This window comes from Hippichthys cyanospilos, chromosome 8 (genome assembly GCF_059441005.1).
Source record: "Hippichthys cyanospilos isolate Australia breed blue-spotted pipefish chromosome 8, RoL_Hcya_1.0, whole genome shotgun sequence".
Classification (NCBI taxonomy): Eukaryota; Metazoa; Chordata; class Actinopteri; order Syngnathiformes; family Syngnathidae; genus Hippichthys; species Hippichthys cyanospilos.
Window position 1 is genome coordinate 8,687,307 of NC_142376.1, and position 24,909 is coordinate 8,712,215.

Genomic DNA, 24,909 nt, shown 5'->3' on the forward strand with positions numbered 1-24,909 from the left:
ACTTTTGTCAAACCATGCTACTACAATTGCTAAGCATAAGCTGGCTTTGTGGTTTTAAATGAATATAACAGTTTAGCATGAGGTGAGATAAGACAAAACTGATTTAATTATATGATAACAAAGACTCTGGATTGCCTGCCCACTAATCAAGTGTGAAAGTTAAATTAAGTCCAAAGTTTGTTATCTGTTGTCATTTTTTATGTTTCCAAATGGTGACATTATAATTGCCCAAGCTCCTAGGTGCACTATTAGACAACACGGAAGCACTGTCGTGACAAAGTCAAAAGGTAAGCAAAGCTGCAGTGTTAGTACAGAGTAGTCCTAGCTAACAGTGGCTCTGTCATTAGTTTCTGACAAGCAGCACACAAATTATTTAGAAAATATTCAAGCGTGTCACACTTTACAGTTGTATTTTTACAGTACAGTATTTTATTGGTTTTACTCTGCAACTAAGTCAGTTGCAGTCATTTCATTTGTGCTGATAACAGGGGTTGAATAAATTACTTTAAAAAAACAAACATACTTGTATGGTCAGCTAAGTTGTTGATAAACTTTCCTCACCCCTACCATTTCCATACCGATTCCATTTTCCAATTACATGATCGGGATCTGGATATCCCTAATAAATATTACTGTATTGAAATTTTCTTCAGATTTTGTTCATCTTGATGAAATTTGTGTTTATACATTCAATAAATCAATCAATTTCAACCACAAATACTTTGAACTATCTAAAATTTAAAAACTTCCGGTTGAAGTAACACTTTTGCCTTTAGTGGATCCATTTTTAAGTGTTACTACAGTCCAGAGGACTTCAGTATTGATTTACAATGTAGGGCAAATTTAAGGGCATTTACAACCTTTAGACTGGTACTGTATACAACACAAACGTGGAATTAAAACATAAAAATGGGTTATAAGACAGCAATTCTTTTTCCATGCCACGCCTACCCTATAGCCCCTCTTGCCAGGAATGCCAGGGGTGCCAGTCTGGCCCTTTGCAGTGAAAGACAAATTGCTCTCTATGACCTGCTCATCTGATATGATGTGCATGATACTAGCTCAATATCCACATTACCTTTGGCCCCGGGGGGCCGGGGAAGCCTCGATCTCCCTTTACAAAAAAAGATACCATAAAGGTCAAGCATTACAAAGGGGGGAAGGAAAGAGAATACGATGACAGAAACAAAAATCATACGATGCAAAGGTGAAGAAAATGTCAAAATGAGAAAAAGGAATGCAGTTTTGAATCGTTAGGTAGAAAACTGCATGCAGACCTAGGAGCAAACGGACATCTGCTGTTCCTAGTTCATGTGACTAATCATGGACAATATCCTCTAATTACATATTTTTTGATCATTTAATCATTTCCTGAATCATTATTTTAATTCTGAATTGATTATTAAGATTAGGAAGAAATATTGACAGGAATCAGTTGTAAAAATGTTCATCAAAACAGAGTTGTGTTTTACAATTTAGATTTTTCAAATGAGGCATCTCTTAGACCACAGGTGTCAAACTTCAGTCCTCGAGGGCTGGTATCCTACATGTTTTCAAACCTTTTCCCTCAAAAACACCAGATTCAAATGATTGGGATCATTTTGAAGCTCCCGCAGAGCTTGCTAATAAGCTTTTCGTTTGAATCAGGTGTGTTGGGGAGAGAAAACCAGAAAACATGCAGGATGCCGGCCCTCGAGGACTGGAGTTTGACACCTACGTCTTAGACAAATAACAGCTTGGTATTTTCAGCTCTGTGATATGGATGATGATTTATGACCAGAAACCGCTTTGTTCACAGCTGTGTATTTTCAAGATATCAGCTTGAATTTTCTGAATTCCTAATGTGACTACCGGTAATGATGTATTTTTTTTATATACATTTTTTTTCTAAAAAATGTAAACATAAAAAACACAACAACAATGTTATCAATAACTGCACTGTTTTGTTATTCTCATATATATATATATATATATATATATATATATATATATATATATATATATATATATATATATATATATATATATATATATATATATATATATATATATATAGGGTTAAAGAATTTTGTCAAGCAGCCATACAGGATTAATGCATGGTAGCAAATTATTATTCTAATTATTATACACTCAAAACTACAAGTTTTTTACCTTTCCCCCTTTTTCTGCTGCAAACCCCCTCTTCCCTTCATCTCCCTGAGTAGGAGATGGAACAATAACATTTTATAGTACCAGAATACTCATGAAAAAAAGCTCCCTTAAATTTTTATGACAGACTTTTTCTCTTACATCAAAACCCTATTTTGTACTCTAACCAAAAGCAATAAAGAAGAAGTGGGGACATTTGCTAAAGAACACAATCCTAGTGAAGCTCTTCATAAATCATCAAAATCTATCAAAAAAAAAAAACACTACTGAAAAAACTTTAAAACTACACTTGCAAAACAAGAATACCCAAGAAACACTAAACTTACCTTGCTACCTTGGTCACCCTGTGAAAAAGAGGAAAATAAATTAATTAGAAAAAAAGTCAAACGTCCACTGGAGAGTACAGGAAAGTTTTTCACATGCTAACACTAGTGTTATGAAAATGAAGCTTCATGAAGCCCTTGTAACATTTTTTGACTCCCCTAGATGCCACAAATTAAACTCAACAGTGAATGGGAAAATACATGTATTTCCACTGAGCACAAAAAAAGGGCAGCATGGTTTCTTATTTGCCCACAGGTCAAGAGTAAAGTCCGTGTACCTTTGGGCCTCCTGGACCCATCGGACCAACATCCCCTCGATCACCCTATGGAGAAAACCACATACAGTACATGAACCAGTACTTGATAGTATTTAACCAGTAATTTTTGAACATGAAGAAAGAAACTCACCTTCTGTCCTGGTATACCTGGCTCACCCTAAAAAAAAAAAAAAAATCATTTGATGTTTTTACTTTAATTCCACAAACTTCAAAATATCAGCTATATTTGGACCAGCGACTTGCCAATAACGTAGAAGTGATCAACATATGAAGCTACATGATCAAGACTGAACATTTTTAACATACTGTAAATTGTTATTTATTCATTTACCTTCAGTCCTGGTAAGAGCTGTAGAAAAAAACCCAAACATTTTATGGTTAGCATCACATCAACATACTTTCTACTTGCAGAAAAATAAATAGTGTGAAATAGGCTACTGAATCGAATCAAAGCTCACCCTAGGGTCTTTTCCAGGTTTTCCTGGTTCACCTGGTTTACCCTGAAAGCAAAAAAATATTTGATAAACTTAATATTAATTCTCTCTCTCTCTCTCTCTCTCTCTCTCTCTCTATATATATATATATATATATATATATATATATATATATATATATATATATATATATATATACATATACACATACATACCTACATACTATGAAACCCTTGTTCGTCAGCTTAGCGCAACCTAGCTAGCGCAACCTAGCTAGCGTGACATAGCTTTACCAAAACCAAAATTCAACCTGAGTGCTGCCATTGGTCGAGAGGTCCTATAGGTGAGTGATTTTATTCAATTAAAAATGAAAATCTTTGACATGGCTACATTAGCACATGTCGGTGTTGGTACACCACGATTATATTACCAAAAAATGAATATGATGGCTTTAGACAATATAGGTTTTAGATTACGTGCACTCCGTTAATCATCTTGATGAAATTGGATTTGCCATTTGGTGGACTATGACTTGTGCAAAAATGGTGACTTTTTCCGCAAAAATAGAAATTTTTATGAATACAAGATTTTGCGTTTAAAAAGGTAACCGAATAGCGACTTGGGCTGCGATTCCAGGCCTTGTTGTAACATGCAAGGTTTGAATGTTCTACTTGCCGGTGAGCCGCTGGCTCCATTCAGACCCGGATTCCCTGGTTGACCAGGGGGCCCTGGTGGTCCCGGGGGCCCCTGCGCTCCTGGCTCGCCCTGCTGAGAAACACTGAGTTACAACCTGTCATGATGGGGTGGGCCTTGTCACATCGGCCATGCCGGCACAACACAAATCAGGGGCCAAAGCGTTGAACATAGGAAATGTGTGCAGCAAGCTGTTAAGAGGACAGACTAAAGGTCCATTCTTGATCCTATTGCTAAAGTACTCAAATTTTGAAATTCACTTGACAAGACTTTGCTTCTCTATCTTTAAACGGCTGTTTCCATCCATCCATTCATTTTCTATCGCCGCTTGTCCTCGTTCGGGTCGATTTTTTTGTAATTAAAAAACAGTTGGTTTACGCTCATTTGAATAGCCACCTGGACTAACTTTCTAAAGCAAATTTAGAACGTTTCAGTACGCAATTGCTGTTTCTGTGTGAGACAAATGGCACATTCTACTTAGGATAATACAGAAAATCCACGTTAAAACAAATCGTTCTCAGCCTTATACAGAGTGACCTGTAATGATTTATGCCTTTGGTGCTTTTTTTAAGGGTTATATACACACTAATATGGATTAGAACTGCCAGAAGCCAACAAATCACTTATTCAGCCGAATCTGATGACTATCATGACGAAACAATATTGTGACAGTAAGGCATGAATTATTTTGTATTTAAAGACAGATTATGTGCTTTTCTTTCATAATTACAGCCAGTGTTGCAGCTGCAAATTATGTTGTGACATGGCATGGAGCATGAACAAAAGTCAGCCTGTTGCAGAGTTCCAAGAGTTACAACTTTTAGTGGCCTGCCCACAATGATTGTGTGATATGTCTTTGTCATTAAATAATTGCAAGGCTAATTGCATACTATTTTACACAATAGGTGAGGTACAACTAGAACTAGTTCCTGCTTCCGTGTACATCAGGGGTCTCAAACTCCAGGCCTCGAGGGCCGCAATCCTGCATGTTTTTGATGCTTCTGTCTTTAACTCACCTGAATCAAATTATTAGCTCATTAGCAAGCTCTGCAGGAACTTGAAAATGATCCTAATCATTTGAATCAGGTGTGTTTAAGAGAGCAGTATGGAAAACATGCAGGCTTGTGGCCCTCGGGGACTGGAGTTTGAGACCCCTAGTGTACATGAATCATGGGAAATGTAGTCCTGCTAGCACTGCCATGGTCAGTGCCAAATTGCTATCTGTTGTCCGAATGAAGAGAAATTCTAGCGAAAATGGATGGATGAAATCCTACGGACAGAAAAGACCTTTGGCCTGCAAAATGTTTCATTATTCATGAGCAATAGCTACTGCAGCAATTGGTTAATTACAGCGAGATGGCGGGCGACGATTGAAGACGACTTGCGCCGACAGAACAGAGCGGAGGGGGCAAGTAGGGGGAAAAGGGAATTGTACCTTGAGGCGTTTTAGGATTAGAGGGCTTATTGAGGGCATGTTGCGCACGGTGATAGGCAACATCTGCCGAGGGGAAGTCACAATGCACAGGTGGGCAACGGTGCAAAAAAAGGTCACAGGGCAAAGGTCACCAGGAGGCCACAGAAAGGAAAGAGGGTAGAACAAGAGGTTCAAAGAAGGGAGGAAAGGGGGATGAAGGAAAGAGAAATACAATATAACATGACGGTGAAAAGCAAGGAATAAAAGGAGCCGAAAGAAACAAGGTCAAAGGTCGAAAGGCACAGCAAACTCTGGGCCTGGAATGGCTAAAGGGATGATTGACAGTGGCATCTGTGTTGAAACGTATATATGCATTTTTTAAAGACAAATATTCTTCTGAAAGAGATTAATTTTTCACATATCATCAAAAATCCCTTATTGAGGAATTTTCTTTTTTTTTTGAAGCCACCTTGTAATAACCAGGCCCCTAGATTGCAGTTTAGCAGTAATCAAGTGTGCGCCAGTCTTGCCACAAAGAGAGTACAGCAGTATAGTAACAGTGAATATCCGGACTTACTGTGGCCAACTGTCCAGCACAGGGCTGTACAATACGTCGCTTCTGTTGAGATGATCAGCATCATCAAATAACAGTTTGGGCGATAGCGTTAAAAAAAAAAAAAGTTCATTTGGCCCTCTGACACCAAAGTTGACTGAGTTGACTGCAACTTGCCTACATTTTACTTTACAGTACATATTTCCAAAAGATTAGATTTTTTTTCCCGTGCGTGAACTTAGTCACACAAGAGTTAAGTAGAGAACATTTCCAATTTTATATGGAAATATATTCTACATAAAGGGGTAAAAGTAGGCAAGCATTTTTGTACCTCACAATTTGCCGCTTTCCACCCCAATGTTTAGAATGGAAATATCTTCAGTCAAATTGTGTTTTGAAAATGGCATATTACGGCGTACATTGAAGCAAATATCAATAAATAATAATCCAAACAGAAGATGTGATTTCATGAGGGTAATTGGTTAAAAATTTAAGATATTGTCTTTGGTTGAGGAGTGCCTTGGTTTCAGGGCCTCTCTTTGCGGCACGACTTGGTGACTCCGCCCCCAACCAACGTGTTATCCATGGGGGTGTTTGTGGCCACCCACAAACCTTCAACATCAGCGGTTGACTTGAGCGCAAGGCAGCCAAGGTTTTCAAGGGAAGATCCTGCACAAAAAGGCTCTGCCGGAGAAGTGGTCGCTTTAGTCGGTTGGAGATGTGTTGACAGCAAACCATTAGCCAAAAGATAAAGAAGGGAGTGTGTGCTTTTAGCTGTCTATCTCTTTAACACATGAGGTCAAACCTTTCCAAATGGTTGGAAACGTGTGTGTGATGTTATTAAATCATCCCTCCCTCCGCAGGAAATTTGCAAGAGTGTTAACAGATTTTTTTTTCCCCCTAGAGTCTAGACAAGCAATCCCAGGTACTTATTTACTGTAAATGTGGGATATAAGTTGCTACTTTTTTCTCACACTTTGAACCTTGCGGTTGATAGTCCAGTGCGGCTTATCTGCAGTTTTTCTCCTGTCCGCCAGAGGGCAATCTCCCCGTGAACAAAGGGAGATAGAAGATGTTGAGGTTTTGATTTAGAGTTTGAACAGGGAGGTTACTGTTGTGTTGGCGCAGTATTCTAACAATGAGAGTGTGTTGTGTTATGTTGAAAATATGCTCTTGTTTCTAAAAGTGCAAATATGTTCAGGCTGTGTTGAAGGCATAATGTCGTTTCATGTTCCATGTGGCATCTTTCTGCCTAAATATCTGATATTCAATGTCAGGCTTATAGTATGGTGCGCCTTATAAATGACAAAAATCAATATGTTGTCAAATTTTTGTGGGTGTGACTTACAGTTAAAAATTGATTATACTAAACTACTTAAAGTTTAGCACTTAGATTAGCACTTAAGTACATGCGTAATTGATTACTACAGTACTTGACTCCTTAAAAAAATACTCTAAGAGTTAATTAGGTAACGTAGTTAAAGTAATCAATTACTTTAGTAACTGTACTTACAATTACTGGAATCAAGTACACAAGTAATTGAGTACCTTAGGGTTAGTAATTTCTTCTAGTAAGTACTAACGTATTGGAAGTAATCAATTACTTTAGGTATTAAACAACTAAATCCAAATCTCTGTAGGTACTAAACTACTCTAAGTAGTACTTCTTCCGAACGCATGACACTTGATTTTCCTTTGCTTGTCTCCACACAGGTATCGATCATTGAATGGAAACACTTTTTTCCCCACAAAATTTGTCAACCATGCATGTTTTTTTTTTTTTTTTGCTACATATTTGGAAATAGCGCATTAACCAGCCGTAATGTTGCCCTCAAAGTAAAATGTCAAGCGTCCTGACCATTTAGGTGCAAAGCAAAACACAAATTCTTATTGGACTCACTTGTTGTAAAAGTAAATATTCCACCAAGAGACTCAAGTGCTCCAGAACTCCCTCTTCACTGAAATCTTTTTCTTGGCACGCCCTCACACAGGCCCTTATCATGTCCAACTTCATGTTCCAGCAGAGTGCTGGTAATTGCCTTGTTTTCTCTCAAGTAGTCAAACCCAAGAGATGGCCAGCCAACTAAGTGCACAACTGCTTGCGTATGTTACCCATCACTGGGCTACTTTTGTCAACCCGACTTCTGTTCATTTCTCCTGTTCCAAAGTAAATTTTCTGCTTTTGCGTTTGCATTCATGACTATGAATGTTGTGAGAGGCAATATCACCAGCTGTGGAATAAAACACTCCATATGTGCAATCATTTAACGTCCTTGCAATTATGTGATACACTTCAATAGAATGTTTTCTTACCCGATGTGTGTAGTCACCACAGACACCCTGCAGAGAATAGAAAAGGTTTAAACAAATGACAACTTCAATGCTTAAATACATAATAATAATCACAATAACAATAACAATAACGACAACAATAATAATAATAATCATCATAATACTCATAATAATTATAATAATAATAATAATAAGATAAACACATTGATAAGTCTTTCTTTCTACTTGATCTACTGTAGATTTCGGACTGTAAACTGCTTATTTATTTCTCATGTATTAAATCCAGTTTTTTTTTTAAACTAACCACCAGAGGGGCGATCTCCCAGTAAATATAGAGAGACAGAAGATGACACTATTAAAGTTTTAATTTTGAGTTTGAATTGCTATTGTGCTCGCCATCAGGGGGAACACTCCACTAGTGTATACAATAAGGTGGGTTACTGTTGTGTTAGTGCAGTATTTCAAAGCAAACCAAACGCATCGGCACAGGGATGTTCAGTTTATGTTGAAGGTATGTTGTTGTTGGAACCTGGCAGTTTGAAAAACGGTTCAGATCCAAGTTTTGAATCAAAACAAAAATTTAAAAAAATGCGACACTATGCACCATCTTTCTGCATATTTATCTGGTGTTACAACCTGTGGCTTATACATTACATAAATGGATTTTCTGTTCGTTTTGATGTTGTGTTTTCTATTTCGGTGTGCTTTATAGTCTGAAAAATACTGTATCTTCTCTTTGAAATTTAACTGAGATTAAAGACTGTAATGTATTTTTTTTCAGGGCCGATACCAATAGCAATTATCAGGCCGACAACTAATATTTGGAAGTGGTATCTCTTTTCAGTATAAAGGAAAATATTGGCATGAAATAAAGACATATGTTTACGATTTTTTTCCTAAATAAATTAATTTGCATGAGATATATCAGCTCTAAAATTCAAGCAAAAGTTTTAGTGATCTCCCAGGGTCATCAGAATGTCTTTAAAGTTAAATGATTATCTAAACAATAGCTCCCTACAATTTTATACAGCATATCAAGCTCTGTAAATTCCAGAGTTAATTTAAAAATATTACAAATGTCAACATTTCCCTTACATTTGCTTTCTAAAGCATTTAAATAACAAAAACAAAGGGTGCAGTGTTCAGAGGGTCAACAGAATCTGATCAAGTTAACATTTTAAATAAATACCGTACTTCCCTGAAGTTACCACAGTTATAAAGTGATTTATTATTAACTTTCAGATTTTGAAAAAATGACTTCAATATTCTTCAAAATGCCCAAATAATAATATATTCATTAGTCGATCCCAATGAGCATCCAGTCAGAATGTGTTGTCCCAAAAATTATTTTGACCACTTGAGGGCAGCAGAAACAATTAGAAAATTATTTTTATCTTGTTTGCACGCTTGGAGATTTTGTGTGGAAGATTCGGCACGTCGTCGTTATTAAATAAAAAAAAAAAATCTGTAAAAAAAAATCAACTGTACGATAATAATAACAACAACTACAATATTATTATTATTATTACTATTATTATTATTGTCTGTTTCCATTATACAGTACTTGGTGGAAAATGTCCTTACAACCCAATCATGCACTGCAAAATTGTCAATCACTAATTCTCACCTTCTCTCCTTTAGGTCCTGGTTCTCCCTAAGGAAAATAAACAACAAATCTCAGTTTGCATCAATTTGTCCTGAAAAAAGGTGCGTCATCATATACGCTTGACTTACAGGGACTCCTTTTGGACCACGCTGACCCTGAAAGACATCAGCAAATGACCGTTTTAAATCTAATTTCATAAGCACAAATTCCTTCTCTTAGCTTCGTATTCATGACAGCACTTGCTCGACGCAAACCCCTTCAGTTTGACTTCCCAGCAGGCCCTGTGGTACGAGCTGTCATTGTGCAGCAACTGGTTGATTAATGAACACAGGGAGGAGTTCCGGGGGCCGTCACATCTATTACAATCCATAAGGGTGACCCCGCAGGCTAAACAGCACCATAGCTACTTTTGGAAAGCAATAGTATGTCTAATATTAACCAGACAGCCTCTCAAATGTCTTTTAACTTCTCACTCACATATGTTAGGAGGAATACAATTAAATAGGCGCTCATTATGAGAGAATAATCATATTAATCAACACTCAATGTTATTTCAGCCCCCCCCCCAAAAAAAAAAAAAAAAAAAATATATATATATATATATATATATATATATATATATATATATATATATATATATATATATATATATATATATATATATATATATATATATATATGAGTAATAATTTGAGTGGCTGAGAAAAATACTGGTTTCTGCGGCGATTATGATAAAAGCCAGATCTTCAGCATGGTAGATATGACTTGAACCAAAACAAAGATCTCTTGTTAGCGTTTTGCACAAAATATGAGCTACTTTCTATATATATATATATATATATATATATATATATATATATATGTATATATATATATATATATATATATATATATATATATATATATATATATATATATATATATATATATATATATATATATATATATATATATTATAGAACTCACTCTAATAAGCGTATAGTAGACTATATCCAAGTACTGTATATGTGTAATTTGAAAAAAGATGCATTGCAAATATAGTTTCATTTGGTTATAGAGATGAACATTCACCTTTTCATTGTGTTGGAATAATTGTAGCTCATTAGTCAAATATATTGCTAAAATTTCAAATATTTTTGCATATTTTAATTAAAGGATTCTTACCATGTCACCCTTGGGCCCATTTTGTCCCTGTGAGAATGGGAAAATGAATTAGGATTAAGATTATTGTTGAAATGAACCAAATTTATATTGGACTCATTGCAGGAAATATGACTTGATACAGTACAGGTCTTTGGGGATCATTATGCAATTATCTCCATGATTGAAATAAAATGTCCAACTTTTGTTTATGCTTTTTTTTCTTCCCTACGGCATACATTTAACACAAGTAACTTTAAAACGTCTCACATGCTTGCCGTCCAGCCCAATAGGACCCTGGAATCAAAGAAAACACACAAGCTTTACATCACAAGTAACATTTCAAAGGTGAATAGCAACTATTACACAGGTACTATGGATATTTTAAAAAAGGAGTTGTGTCTGTCTTTCTGATATAAAATGTTAATCACTATTGCATTGTGGGTGCAATTAACTGAATTTACCTACTTTATGTCTTTATATTACACTTTAAAAATGATTATTTTCATTTAAATATTTCATTTAAGTACTTACAGGAAATCCTGGAAATCCTCTTGTTCCAGGTTGACCCTGTATAGAAAAATGTAAAAAGTTGGTTGTTTAGTGGGCCAAGTACCCCAGAACTAGTTCTCTATTTTTGAAAGTACAGTCTTGTGTTGTGCTGTGTCACACTTTTGAACTGCATTGGGCTTTCTAAGCATATTTTATTCAGCAACTCCAGACACTAGATTGTCTAACATCATTTGTATTATTTCAGGCTCATTTGCCCCAAAAATGTGTCACTAATGACACTACACATTTGCATAAAACTTGATCAAATAAATTGAACAGGAGTTACTATAACACAATATAGCAATGGGTTAAATTTTCCATGTAATTTGCTCTTAGGTTGAAAAGAAAAATGTACTGTCTCTATCAAGGCATTAAATTAGATTTGCTGATATCTGCAGATTTTTGTGATAAAAAATATCCCCAATTCCCTGATGCACTTGGGGATAATTGTACCCTCATGTGTACTCAATTGTACCCTCCTGCTTTTTGAGATTGCAAAAAGAATGGCTACATAATTGTAAAACAAACAAACAAACAAAATACATACAACCAAGAAAACCTTCAAACTAGAAAGCAAAAGAGAATCTGTAAGTTTGTGTGTATGTGTTTTTTTTTTTTTACCCTTTACTCCATTGTAGATGTCTGCCCTCTATCGCACAATTCTCAATGCACACGGTTTTGAATTTGTGTTTTAACCATAACAAAATCATGCTCCACACAAATGAATATTAATAAAAGAAGAAAAAAAATCCTGCATACAAAACCGTTTTTGGACTATAGACAAAATACATACACCAAATGGAACACTGTATTTGCAAACTAATACATGCAAAGTCCAGATTTATCAGTCCGATATGTTTTAAACTGTCATGGAAAGTCCATTTAGCATTTAAGCTATGCACTTGCCTGAACTGTCATTTTCTCATGATATCCTCATCTCAGTGGTAAACCACCTTCTAAGTGTTACTGGATGTCTGGCCCGCTATGATCTGGACTTGGCTCCTACTGTGAAGAACTTCCTTTATAGACTGTTTTTCATTAGTGATGCCTATTACCATCCAGGAAGAGTGGGCACTCAAAGATATAGACTGTAATACGATCCAATGACTAACACAGATGGCGGTTCCACTTAAGGTGGCCTTGACTTTTGGTTTCGCCCAGAAGACGAAAAGGTAATGTCATTATTACCATATACAACTCCTCGAAATGAACATAAAGTTCATTGGGAAATAATTGGATCTCAACAGAAATTATGAATTTGAGCAGAGGTCTGGAAAACTGACACAGACCCCCGACTGGTCTTGTTGCTGCTTTGCCTCAATTGATTCATAGCCAAATTACACATTCAAACCTCTTGAATAATTCTACTGTTTCCATGCTGTCTGTAATTACATACAATCATTTTATCATTAGCAGGTCATTCACCCAGTTGGAATAAAAAACCCTGTCAAGCCAACACAAACCTGAGTTCCATAACCCAGATGCTAGGAAATACAAGGACCTTCCTTTGTCCAGGTAAAGCAATACCACTGTCCGAGTGCGAGTGTTTCGGTCTGATGTGATAATGTATCTACCGGCTTGGCTAAAAGGGCATTCAGGAATCAAAATATGGAAAATTATTTCCTTACATATTGTTTTGTCTCATTTACTAGAGTTGAGTTGAGTTCCAGAACTGATATTACAGACACTATTATTAAAAACTTGGATTATTTTGCAGAATTTTTTAATGCAGGAAGAACCTGGTGATTTGAGTCTTCCGCTGTTTTTTTTTTTCTTTATTTAAGTAATCACAATATAGCTCCAAGTTCATCCTCAGGAAAGTTTTGTTGACAATGGCACTTGATACTGTTGGGCTTCCCGTAAGCAGCCATTTTAAAAGTGACTCCAAGGGAATGAACGGTAACCTTTTGGATGGATTGTACTCATTGGAGGACGTATTCATTTTACAAAATATTTACAAAGAAAACTGTGAGCTGTCAAAATCATCCGGGCCTTGTCCGGGAGTGTGATCTTAGGGTTAGGATTTGAGTTCAGTACGTTATGGCCTTCTCTAATCTTCCAAGACCATGCATATTAAACATTCATAAGACAGAGAAGACCAGACCGACAGACATATTATGTACACATATTGTACATACAATATACTGTAGATGTTTGATTTATTTTGTCTTTTTTCTTTTTTTGGAATATTAAGTTGGTGTGGATGGGAAAAAAAGTCAACCAAGTAGGGTAATTAGGCTTTAAAAATAGGTCAACTAAAATATCTTCCACAGAACTCTGCCTTAACGTTTATTTCGCGATTTTCGACATGGGCATTTCTTGCAAGTGTTGCAATGGTGGTAGGGAAAAAAGACTGCCCCCCAAAACAGCAGTTATAACAAATTTGGGATCATTTCTAATAAAAATAAATAAATAAATAAAGTAATGTTCAACGGTTGCAAACCGGAAGATGCATACCAAACCAGTACTTCAGAGGGGGAAAAACACGGTATGCAAAGACTGTCTTGAGATCTTGCTCCAGTGCTTAAAATTACAGAATTAGTACTTAAATGGCTTTCACTAAAGACAGTACTAGAACATGGGAGCTTCTCAAAATAAAGGAAATAACTTCTCAAAAAATAAAACTAGGACTGTATTATTCGAGAAGCTAACATGTTGCTACAGTCTATATTGGCTTGGTTTTTATGTGTTCAAATTTTAACCAGTAGGTGGTAGTCAAGCTCAAAATGTGCCCAGTCTGCTTGCTAAGAAAAAGAAAAGAAGCAGAAAAGGAAGTTACCGACCTCAAAGTAGCTAACAGGCAACTCCACTCTCAAGGAATATTGTTGAAGCATCTTTTGTAAGTGACTTTGGGGACACTATTACATGTTTATTGTACATTAAACATTATACACGTGTGAACTAAATTGTAGTTATTGTTTGTTGACCTTCAATGGTAATGCTTATCATGAATGCTGACCTGTAAAATTTTTAGCTGTCTAAAAATCAGAACTACAGATGAAAATAAACGATTTGTTGTTTATATCAACTGAATGACTTAAAAAAAAAAAATAAAAAAAATTGAAGCGGACTGGTGGGGAGACGATATGACACCCAGAGGTAAACATGCTCTTCTCTGAATCTGAAGCTGTTTGTAGCATAACAAATCACTGAATGAAACACAAATGTGCATCAGTAACATTAAGAGAAGACACTTACAGGAGGTCCTCTTGGTCCAATGATTGACAGACCTGGTTCTCCTGGGGCTCCCTGGAGGACAAAACATTGTTACACTGTGAGACACAGAAGCTGGACTAAACCCCTTAAAATGTTTAAGCCTTGTGCAGTATTATGTCCACTCGAATTGTTCCACGTCATTCTCGCAGTATTTTAGCCAAGGGATGGCACACTCCTGGTGGTGTAACAACTAAGTGGTCATGCAATGATGGGTGAAATTTCAGCTCCCTAGAATCTTCTTTCAATCCGTTCCCTGTGATGTGAATTGACTTTGATTTAAAACTCAAAGGAGTGGACAAAATACTGCACACTGATTGAATATGATATCTTGAGCAACAGAAAACGTAAACGTTTTTTTAATGTGGTAAAATTGAAAAAATATGGAATATTTCTGCCGTATGCAGCTAAAAAAACTGACTTTTGTCTGCCCCTTTCAACAATTTGTATCAGTGCAAAAGCGCCAAGGATGTTACACATATGAAAGTGAGCAACTTGGCTAGTTTCAAGGCAGTAAAGTTTGGAGACTATACAGTATAATACTACCAAATCACAAACATCATTATGAAAAATCAACATCCATTACCCAAGCAACCACTAGCAAATTTTTAGCTGCTCAGTGGTACAGGGGCTTTATATTTCCACGTAAATGTCTATTTTTATAACTCTGAAGCAAAAAGACAGAGATGGAAAGATTACGTTTAAGTCTCGTTTAGATCCAAACAACTTTCTGTGACCACATTAATTTCTCACAATTTCCAGCGCATGAGACAAAGTTGAGATATTGTCTACAGTAAGCACAGGCACACTTGTACAAACATTAGGGTAACTTGCAACTTGCTCTTCCCATCACGTGATGTATAGAGTGAATTAAACTAGTATGGTGAGTGGGTTAAATCTTAAAACTTTGAGAATTTAGTATAGAATCAATCCCCCATGGAATTATAAACGGACGGCAATCACAGATAGTTTTCTTTGAAAATGAACATTTAATTTGCCTTTTTCTAAAACTGAATATCCATCTGCTGTCATCTCTCTATTTTTTTTTATCTATAATGTGATGCCATATGCTTTTTTTCTCAAGCCGCTTTAGTTCTTCCCAGGCCAGCTCCAGTTCTATATGGTCTACATTGACTTTACATTGTCCCTGATTTCTTGCAATCTTGATACATCACAAAGAATGTGGTTGAACATTTAAATATTTTGCTAGCCTAATGTCTATCACGGTTCATTTGGTAAAATCGGAGGAGGTCAAAACTTTTCTTTACAGATTAATTTCAGGCACATAAACAATGGTGAAAAAACTGAAGAAAGTACTGCAGTACAGGAGGAAATTAAGCTAACTAGCAGCATGATGGAAGAGAATATAATCATAATAATATACGATATTAACTATCTTGATTAAATGAGGGTGCATGTTTATTGCTACAGGTGTTTCTCATGCATCCCCTATATGTGGAATACTGTACGTGCAGTTTCACATGGCAAAAGAACATCAACAAAAGAATCTTGTTTCCATTTTAAATATACCGGCACTTCCATTGTCAGGCGGGATTTTCTGCGATCAACAAAATTATATAATCACCCAGAAATAAGTAATGGTAAGTTTTAAAAAAAATAGAGTGAGTAATAATGGAAAAACAGTCTATGAAGGTGTCTTCATTTATTTTTAATCAATTATAAAATCATCTAGGTCACACACAAAATGAAATAAAAATTGAGGAATGCCCAAAAATTTGCAAAAATATTTTCTAGTTCAATGCGATATGTTTTTCAAGAAGGGGACTGAAGAATTCCAGTCTGACTTGCAAAAAAGTAGAATTATGGATATTGCGCCCCCCTCGCTCCAACCCTGGTATCAAATAATCCACAGGCATTTGTCCATGCATAATCAAAGTCAACAAGTCTAGATTGATATGTAAATGTCCTTCAGAGGTTCTACAGTAAGATAGAGTAATGGGAACAGGCCACGTTGTCAAATTGTGGCTAGAAAATTCAAAGCAAAGCGTGATGCCTTCAAGATGACATTATTTTCCAGAGATGACCATAAATATTCATTTGAACCAACGCATATGCCATTCCTCATAGCCAGTACTAAACGCAGAGAATATCACTGTCATTTATTTCTCCAAATCCAAAAATTATGCGAGATCTCAGGTTAAAAAAAGCATATACAGTACGTGATGTCTTTTCACAAAACCAGTCGTATGTTACAGAGATCAGTTTTGAGTTATTGACGTAAATTCTAATTTTGGTCCAGAAAAACAACTTCCTTCTTGACTCGTCTTGACTTTCATTTCCCAGCAGCCAAAAGATTCAAATTGTAAAAGAAGTGTATGAAAATAACGGACTAGAGTATGATGCCCAGCGTTGCTATGGACTTTTATAAATCAACAAGCTAGCTAGCGCGTCACTGTGCAGTTGTCGACAAACGAGCCGGAATTCCTTGTCTCAAAAGTCATTCGACTATGAGTTATATATGTGGTTAAAGGAACCAACAAACACCATGATGTGACCTTCCAGAACAACATTGAACAGAAGATAGACCGACTTACAGCCGTGTGAAATATATTTATCAACACAGCTGGATGTGCAATATGTGACATAACTGTACATGCATGTGAGGTAAGTGATACAAGATGCAATGTTTATCGTTAACAAAGTTGAAAAAAAAGATTGAAGTTTGCATTTGATCAATCTCATGATGTTCTATAGACTATGCTACGTTTGTCTGCATTTGTTGACGTTATTGCATGCAAAGCAGACGTTTTGCACATTAAATTTTAAGCAAATTATATTTGTTAAATGCTAGCGAAAATAAAAGCAAAACTTGTCTTGAATTTTAAGCGTCATTTTTTATTTATTTTCTTGAAAAAATTTTTTCAAAATTTGAAAATGTATATTTTTGAAGGGGAAAAAATTGGAAATGTTAATTTTTGAGGAAAAATTGCCCAAAACTAGGACATCTCTTTTATTTTTTTTCCTTCAGTTATTCAAGATTTTGCTAACTTAAAGACAGTAGAAAATGTTGACCCTGCAGCAGGTGGCAAGATGTCAAAGCCAAGCTAGCAAATGACATTTAAGTTTGACAGCCACAAAAATATCTAATGGCCTAAACTTACCTTCTCCCCTGCTTGTCCTTTAAAGCCCTGCGATCAAACACAGCAGTCACATGCAAAAAGGTGTGAAGAAAGACACAGGAGAGAGAGGAACCAGTGTTAGAGACATGGAGAGGGTTTAGGTCATGAAAATAAATTAAGGACTAGTAATGTATGAAAAGGGGATGTGTGAGGTTGAAGTGAGGGGGTCTCATTTGGACAAATACAGTATGAATTTAACTCAAGAAGAAATTATAGGATATTTTATGAAGCGTTCAAATTTAATGGAAACATGGGCATCCCATTTGGAATTTGTTTCTATTCCAGTAGAATTATATTCTCTATATATATATATATATATATATATATATATATATATATATATATATATATATATATATATATATATATATATATATATATATATAGCAATTTTAGAAGCAATCTGTTATGTCTAACAGATAAAGTTTGCAAAGTCTTCACAACATTCCTTCCTTCCGTTTTTCACTTATTTTCTCTCCTTCCTTCCATCCCGACCAGCTGTGCCATCAAGCTAGATAAAGGCGTTAGGCCAAAAGCATATCGGCATTTCTGTGATTGACATGACGCCGGCCAATAGCATCTCCGTGAGTGAGACCGGGTGACCTTAATCGACCAATAGCATATGGCATCTCCGTGACTGACTCCGTGACTGACACCGTGACTGAGACAGTGACTGTGACGTTGTAAGAGCAATAGCGTTCACGTTACTGTCGCAAGCGTCAACTGCTGATTTTGATGACGCAGCTAAGCGAAAATATATTTGCATATACAATGGCCGGCTTGTCGGATTGTTCGTAAGACGAAAGGTTTGCTCGTGAGTGGGGGACAAAAATCTCCGTGGTCCACGCTCGTAAATCGAATTGTTCGTAAAACAGGGTGTTCGTAAACCGGGGGCCGACTGTACTGCCTTTGTCACCCTGACCAATGTAAATTAAGGAGCATGGATCAGTATCAAAGTTAGAGTGAAGACAAGGCAACACCCAAACATAATTTGACATTTGGACTTGCCAACTCTTCAGTTTTTGAGCCATTGTATAAATATTGGGTATGACAGAACTAAATTAATACAATTACACGACTCGTTACTTTGGAAAATAAAAGCCAATCACATTGTTTGAGTTTGTTTGAGTCCCAATGCCATAAAATCAATTAAAGGACCAACCAACATAATTTGCATTAAGATTGCATTGCCAAGTAGCCGTGCCGCATCATACTAATGGTTAAGCGCCGTTAGCGCATGCTCAAAACTGAGATTAAAATAATCCATTTGCTCTACATAATCACTGTACATATAAAATTCCATTCCAACACTTGAAGGACTCTTATTGAGAACATGATTAAAATATAAAAATGATCAACAATGCCATACCATTCTTTGGATAAAATTAAAACAAGCCTTTTTTCTCATATTACTTCCACACATCCATTCATTTTTTTTTTTACAAGGCCTGTTCTTGCAAAAAGACTGCCGACATTTAGACAAACAGCCACACACCCATATTCACTCCTATGGACTATTTAAAGTCCTACATTAAATAAAACGTTTTTGGAATGTGGGAGAAAGTTGGAATACCCAGACAAAAACTAACAAGTGGCCAAACTACACAGGACAACCAAAGCCAGGAATCAAACCCAGAACTTCTAATCTCGAAGGCAGTTGTGGCCAACTATTACACAATTCCACTCCACTCATAATAATAAAGTATACATATTTTGGAAAAAGATCTATCCAGTCATTTTTCTTTCCAAGATTAAAGTCACATGAGTCCAAACCGTTAGCAGGGGTGACAAAATCAATCAATTGTATGGAGAGGCAAAAATCAAAGCTTACTTCAAATCGCTGACAAAGCAAAGCTTGCACCAACATGGAAATCCAAAATAAATAGTTAAACCTCTAGCATGAACCCTTGTGCAGTATTTTGCCTAATCCTTTGATCTTTACATCTAAGGCATTTCACATCAAAGGGAAAGCAATGAAAGAACACACTAGGGAGCTGAAATTTCACCCAGATGCTGACAACATGTCGAAGTTGAACATGGAACAACCACTTTGGTAACACACTAGCAGTAATGTGCCACCCCTTTGAAATAATACTTTTAGAATGATGTGGAAAAAAATGACCCAAAAATGATCAAAATACTGTAGTTTTAAAGATGAATACATAACTATCAAGTATTTCAAACATGATAGGCATGCTGCAGAGTCCAAAATGTATCCCCCCCGATCGCTACACTGGTCATCACAAATAACAGCCGTTCCCAAAGATAAAATGTGGTCAAGCTTCATGTACACAGAGCTATAAAATGACCACTTGTCTCCCATTGTTTTGATAAGGCAGCTGTTGTATTGCATCATGGGATTTGTAGTTTTGCTTGACATGGCACGACTAAAAGTTATCGTGGAGTGTGATGGGAGTGTTATGGCGTCTCCCAGGATATTTTGCTGTCTTTCATGTGTTATTTTTAACAGACGTGATGTCATTGTTGTAGCGGCGCCTTTTTTAGTTGTATACAGTTCAATTCTTGCCGGTTTTTGAGGGTGCATTGCGTTGAAATGTGGCATAAACAAGAATCTAGTCTCTTAAAGCATTTGCAGAGTGAGTTAGATTCACAAGTTTTTCAGGTTTGCATTCAGGACAAATCGTATTCCAATAATCAAAATAGGAACTATTGTTTCAAAGAGAAGAGCTGTTTTTGTGAAAGCCTGTCCAAAGGTGCAGATATAATCTATCGAATAATATATATCTATAATATAATAATAATGATCTAATAAAAGATCAAATATGAGAGTACAATAAACACAAAACTACCCTCAAAGAGTACAAATAATTTTATTACCTGAAACAGGTAATTTCATCAGACCACTCAAAAAAGCAGGGTAATATACAGTACGCTGCAAAAAGTGCCAGACTAAAAAAGATATTTTCTTCTGTTTTTTTCTTGCCGAGAAAACCTTTTAAGGCATTTTTTCTAAGCGTTTCAAGAACAACTTGAGTGCAAAAAAAGTCAGAAATCCTTAATTTAAGCAAGCTGCAAATCAAATTCAAATTCAATACTTCTCAATATTAAGTCAAATTTAAGAAGTAATTCCTGTTTTTCCTGTAATTTAATTTCCTGTAATTCCCTTTCTTTTTTTTTTTTCAAATGTAGCTCAACATAAGTGTTTTTTTTTTTCTCATTTCAGCCTTGAGTTATGCAAATTGTCCTAATACACTATAAAATGTAAAGAATATTTTCTCAATCATTAAAAAAGTTCAGGCCAGTTTTGCTGGATTCAAGCAAACCTTTCTAAGATGCATTTTCTTAAATTAGTCATGTAATATAATTTAATGATAACTAGACCTACGATTATATTTAAAACATACCGTTGGTCGTTAAGAACACATTTATTTGCAAGGTTTTTAAATTTATAATCATTTAATTTATTGATTTTTAATTAAAAAAAAAACAAGACGTCTAAATCTTACATATTGTCCCTTTAAAACAAGCCAACCCAAAATAATGATTTTATTAATTAAATAAAACAATGACTAGAATACTCATGATTTAAGGAAACATAATTTTAATCCGCAATTTGTGTAAATCTCATCCTTTTAATATCATTGTTTTTGCTCGCTAATCCTAAACTAAAGAAAAACACTTGGAAAAAAAATTGAGTTTTCAAGATAATTTAGCAAAGAAATCAAAACAAGCAAATGTTAGATTTAACACCTTGAAATAAGCATTTTTTTTTTAGATTTTGAACAGCCTATTTTTCCTTTTAGACAAAAAAAATCAACACAGTTAACATCATACGCCTTTTTCTTACTTAAAATGGACTTTTTGCAGTATAAGTTGTTAAAAAAATCCTTCTTTTATTGACCAGCATTTTCTTTCATCGCAATAAGGATTTCAAACCACAGTATGCCACTAGAAACAAATCAATCAAATGCTGAAAGAAGAAGAGTGAGGGAGCGTGGTCTGTTATGATTAGTTGCTCTATAAATAAACTTGGTTGTGTCACATACACACATGGCGGGTCACTCTGCTCAGACTTTGTGGAGTCATAGATGTCATCACAACTGGGCCACACACACATGCATCGCTGGAGCCCGGTCGCACGCTCATAAAACACATCTTATTGGCTTTAGTTTACAAATGATTGGCCGATCTCAAGTTTTGAAAATCAATTGCTCTCTTCATCCATGCAATGCTAATGGTTTGGGGTATCCTGAAAAGTGATGATTTTGGAAAAGGGGGATTCCTCCCCATGCCAGTAATATACATGTGAATGTGTGTGGAATATATAAAACAAAAAAAAGAAAAAAAAAAGAAAAATGTCACAGGAGTCGCCAATGCTGGTTTCTCCAAGAAAATATTTGAAAGCCCGTGCTCAACTTAGTACATTCTTTTATTAAATATTGTAGTTTTTCTGATAAATCTTTTCATTTTCTTGACAGACAATACGCTGTCAATATCTGGAAATAGGTGACGGTCAAAAGTCTGGTTTCTGATGTCAACGTCACGATCCGAATGACAAAACTTTGCATAGTGCATTTAAAGGTTAGTTTGTTCCAGAATTGACTGCAATTTGCGACCTATTATTCTAGGCCAGGCCATAGGGCTGCACAATTTTGTCCAAAATAATAATCACGATTAAATTAGAATGGATTAATGAATAAATAAAGTAAATAATAACTTACTTGCTGAGTGCAAACCAATGAAAAAAATGAATCCTACTTAGAACCAAGATCGTTATTTACATTTATGCAAATTTTAATCAATTAGTAGTCAAAATGTCATTTTCAATTGACTGTATCAATTAGGAATCAGGAAAACCGTCTTCACACAATAGAGTTACATGACAAAAAAAGTGTTCGTTTTTTTTTAATACTCAGTTCTATTACTTTAATCAGATTTAGATACAAAAAAACCCCATTTTAACTGTGTATGAAATTTCCTATCAAGAATTCCCTTTTTTTTACAGGTGCATACGCGGCACTTTATATTAATATTATAATTGTGTGGAAATCTATTTTTAGCTTTGAACCTGCATATACCTAAATGATTTTGAATAAAGAGCAACTTTGAAGCGATCGCTATCCATGCATGCAAATGCAGACACACAAAAGACAAATGTTAAAAAAAGACAAGTTACCGGAAAGCCTGGTCGTCCAGGTGGACCCTGAAAAAGGAGTGAGAGAAATGATGGTACAAAAAAAAGGAAGAGTAAATCATACACATGAAGTAAACATTATGAAAAATATCTCGATGCACTGACACAGACCAAAATAACTCATCTAAAAGACTAACGCTCATTATTAAAAAAAAAAAAAAAAAATCCGTCTCAGTTTGACATGCAATAGAGACAACATTCCGGTATTTTGTTCCCTTATGATTAAATTCAAGAACAGAATACTTGATTTCATTACAAAGTCACATGCAAGGATCGGTTTTGTGTCAAAGCATGCACCATTTTTCTCAATGCCCCTATGCGGCTGCACAACGAGCCCTTAACTCATACTGACGCCAGAACACTTGAATATATTCTCAGTTGGGATACATCCCACATCAGCAAAATAGCCTCCGACAAAAGAAGCTTGAATACAACGGCCTTCAATGCTTTCCACGCTGTGCACTGACAAGTGGTTATTCTTTCCCAGCAGAACACTAATCAGTGCTTTTTATACAAACAGGTCCAAAAGGGAAGGATGTAAGGCTAATTGGAGGGAAGTCAAAACAGGAACTCTCGACGAGTTCCGAAAAGCTACTCCAGCGACGATGGCTCACTGAGGAAAGTGATAGCAGCTTGGGATTTTATCTTGATGTATATGTATGGACATGTGTGTCTATGGATGAAAGTTTTGTTGAGTAAAATTTTCCATTAACTTTGGGGGAAAGTTAGGTGAAAGATTTTCTGTTGGTATTTGTTTTCTGTGTATTGTAACGGGGTTTTCTGTAATTTTCTGTTTTGGGCTTTTGGTGTTTTTTAATTGCGTTTTCAAGTTGTGGGGTTTTGTTCATGTGTTATAAGTTCATGTTTCGTTCTCCTTTATGTCTGTATTCATCATTGTGATTGTATCCACCTGTCTGTGTTAACTTCCTTTATGTTGGCCAATCAGCTGCCTCTTCCAATTGTTTCTTGTCCAGGTGCTCCTTGTGTCTTGTTAGTTTTGAGTGTATTTAGTTTACTATTTACTTTCAGTTCTTGTTGGCTCATTGTTCAATGTGTTGCTTGTGGAAGCGTCATCTAAATTTTTGCCAGTTCTTTGTCGTCCTTTTTTGATTTTCCCGTACGAAGTTTATTTCTGGATTTTGGTGTTGCTTTTTATGCACTTTCGGAACTTGTTTTTCCATTTTTATATTAAGTTATGATTTCAAGCACATGTCTGCACATGTCCACACCTTTCACCACCTTCCTCGATGCTTCGACATAACCATTGTATAATTCAAAATATATACTGCACATTGTCAGATTTTATCTTCCTCTAATTGTTAGTAAAAAAAACTCAATTTCTTGCAATGACATAGCATTGCACACCAAGGATACTACTTCCAACAAAATAGGTTGAAAAAAACTACGGGAAAATGACTCAATATACAATGACGAACTTTGTCCATACAATGTGTGTAAAGTACAAAAATAAGATTGAATCATTTGCTCTACCAATCATAACAGTTTTGCGTTGAATTTACTCTATTTGGTTTTGTCAAGTGGCTGCATGAAATACATAAACAGAAGGCAGAAAATAAATAGAAAAATAAAAAATGAAAATGTCAATTTTTCAGATTTTGTTATGTACAACTACTTGACATAAAATGTAGAACTGTAAAATATTGTTTTCACTAAATGTGCTGTAGAATATAACAAACTTAATACACAAATAAAATAACTTGAACCATATTCCCTCGCTACATCCCGGTTTGGTTATTGTAGCTTCACTCAATCGTGGCTTTTCATTTATGAAACTAACTTTTTCTATTACAGGTTTACGTCACTAATTTTCTTGCAGCATTTCTTCCTTTTCGGTCAAAAAAATAAATAGTGATACTATACTCATTTTTTTCTAACAAAATAAGTAAACGAAAACAAATAAACAAAACTATAAAAAACAACAACAACAACACCGATTACTGCGTTTTT

The 24,909-nt window shown here is 35.5% G+C and overlaps 1 protein-coding gene across 1 annotated transcript in view; it reads right to left on the bottom strand.

Annotated features, from left to right (window-relative positions):
• Nucleotides 1-22,944, bottom strand: part of col13a1 (collagen, type XIII, alpha 1) — a 37,508-nt gene extending 14,564 nt beyond the window's left edge. Inside the window, exons 1-17 of the mRNA XM_088421780.1 lie at nucleotides 22,924-22,944; nucleotides 14,632-14,682; nucleotides 11,416-11,451; nucleotides 11,152-11,178; nucleotides 10,906-10,932; nucleotides 9,870-9,896; nucleotides 9,763-9,789; nucleotides 8,157-8,183; nucleotides 6,456-6,527; nucleotides 3,859-3,951; nucleotides 3,208-3,249; nucleotides 3,081-3,098; nucleotides 2,880-2,906; nucleotides 2,750-2,794; nucleotides 2,475-2,492; nucleotides 1,079-1,114; nucleotides 952-996 (exon numbers count right to left, since the gene is read on the bottom strand). Coding sequence (XP_088277906.1) covers nucleotides 952-996; nucleotides 1,079-1,114; nucleotides 2,475-2,492; nucleotides 2,750-2,794; nucleotides 2,880-2,906; nucleotides 3,081-3,098; nucleotides 3,208-3,249; nucleotides 3,859-3,951; nucleotides 6,456-6,527; nucleotides 8,157-8,183; nucleotides 9,763-9,789; nucleotides 9,870-9,896; nucleotides 10,906-10,908 — 480 coding nt within the window. The 5' untranslated portion in view covers nucleotides 10,909-10,932; nucleotides 11,152-11,178; nucleotides 11,416-11,451; nucleotides 14,632-14,682; nucleotides 22,924-22,944. The remainder of the gene's footprint in view (nucleotides 1-951; nucleotides 997-1,078; nucleotides 1,115-2,474; nucleotides 2,493-2,749; nucleotides 2,795-2,879; nucleotides 2,907-3,080; nucleotides 3,099-3,207; nucleotides 3,250-3,858; nucleotides 3,952-6,455; nucleotides 6,528-8,156; nucleotides 8,184-9,762; nucleotides 9,790-9,869; nucleotides 9,897-10,905; nucleotides 10,933-11,151; nucleotides 11,179-11,415; nucleotides 11,452-14,631; nucleotides 14,683-22,923) is intronic.
• Between the last annotated feature and the right edge of the window lie 1,965 nt (nucleotides 22,945-24,909).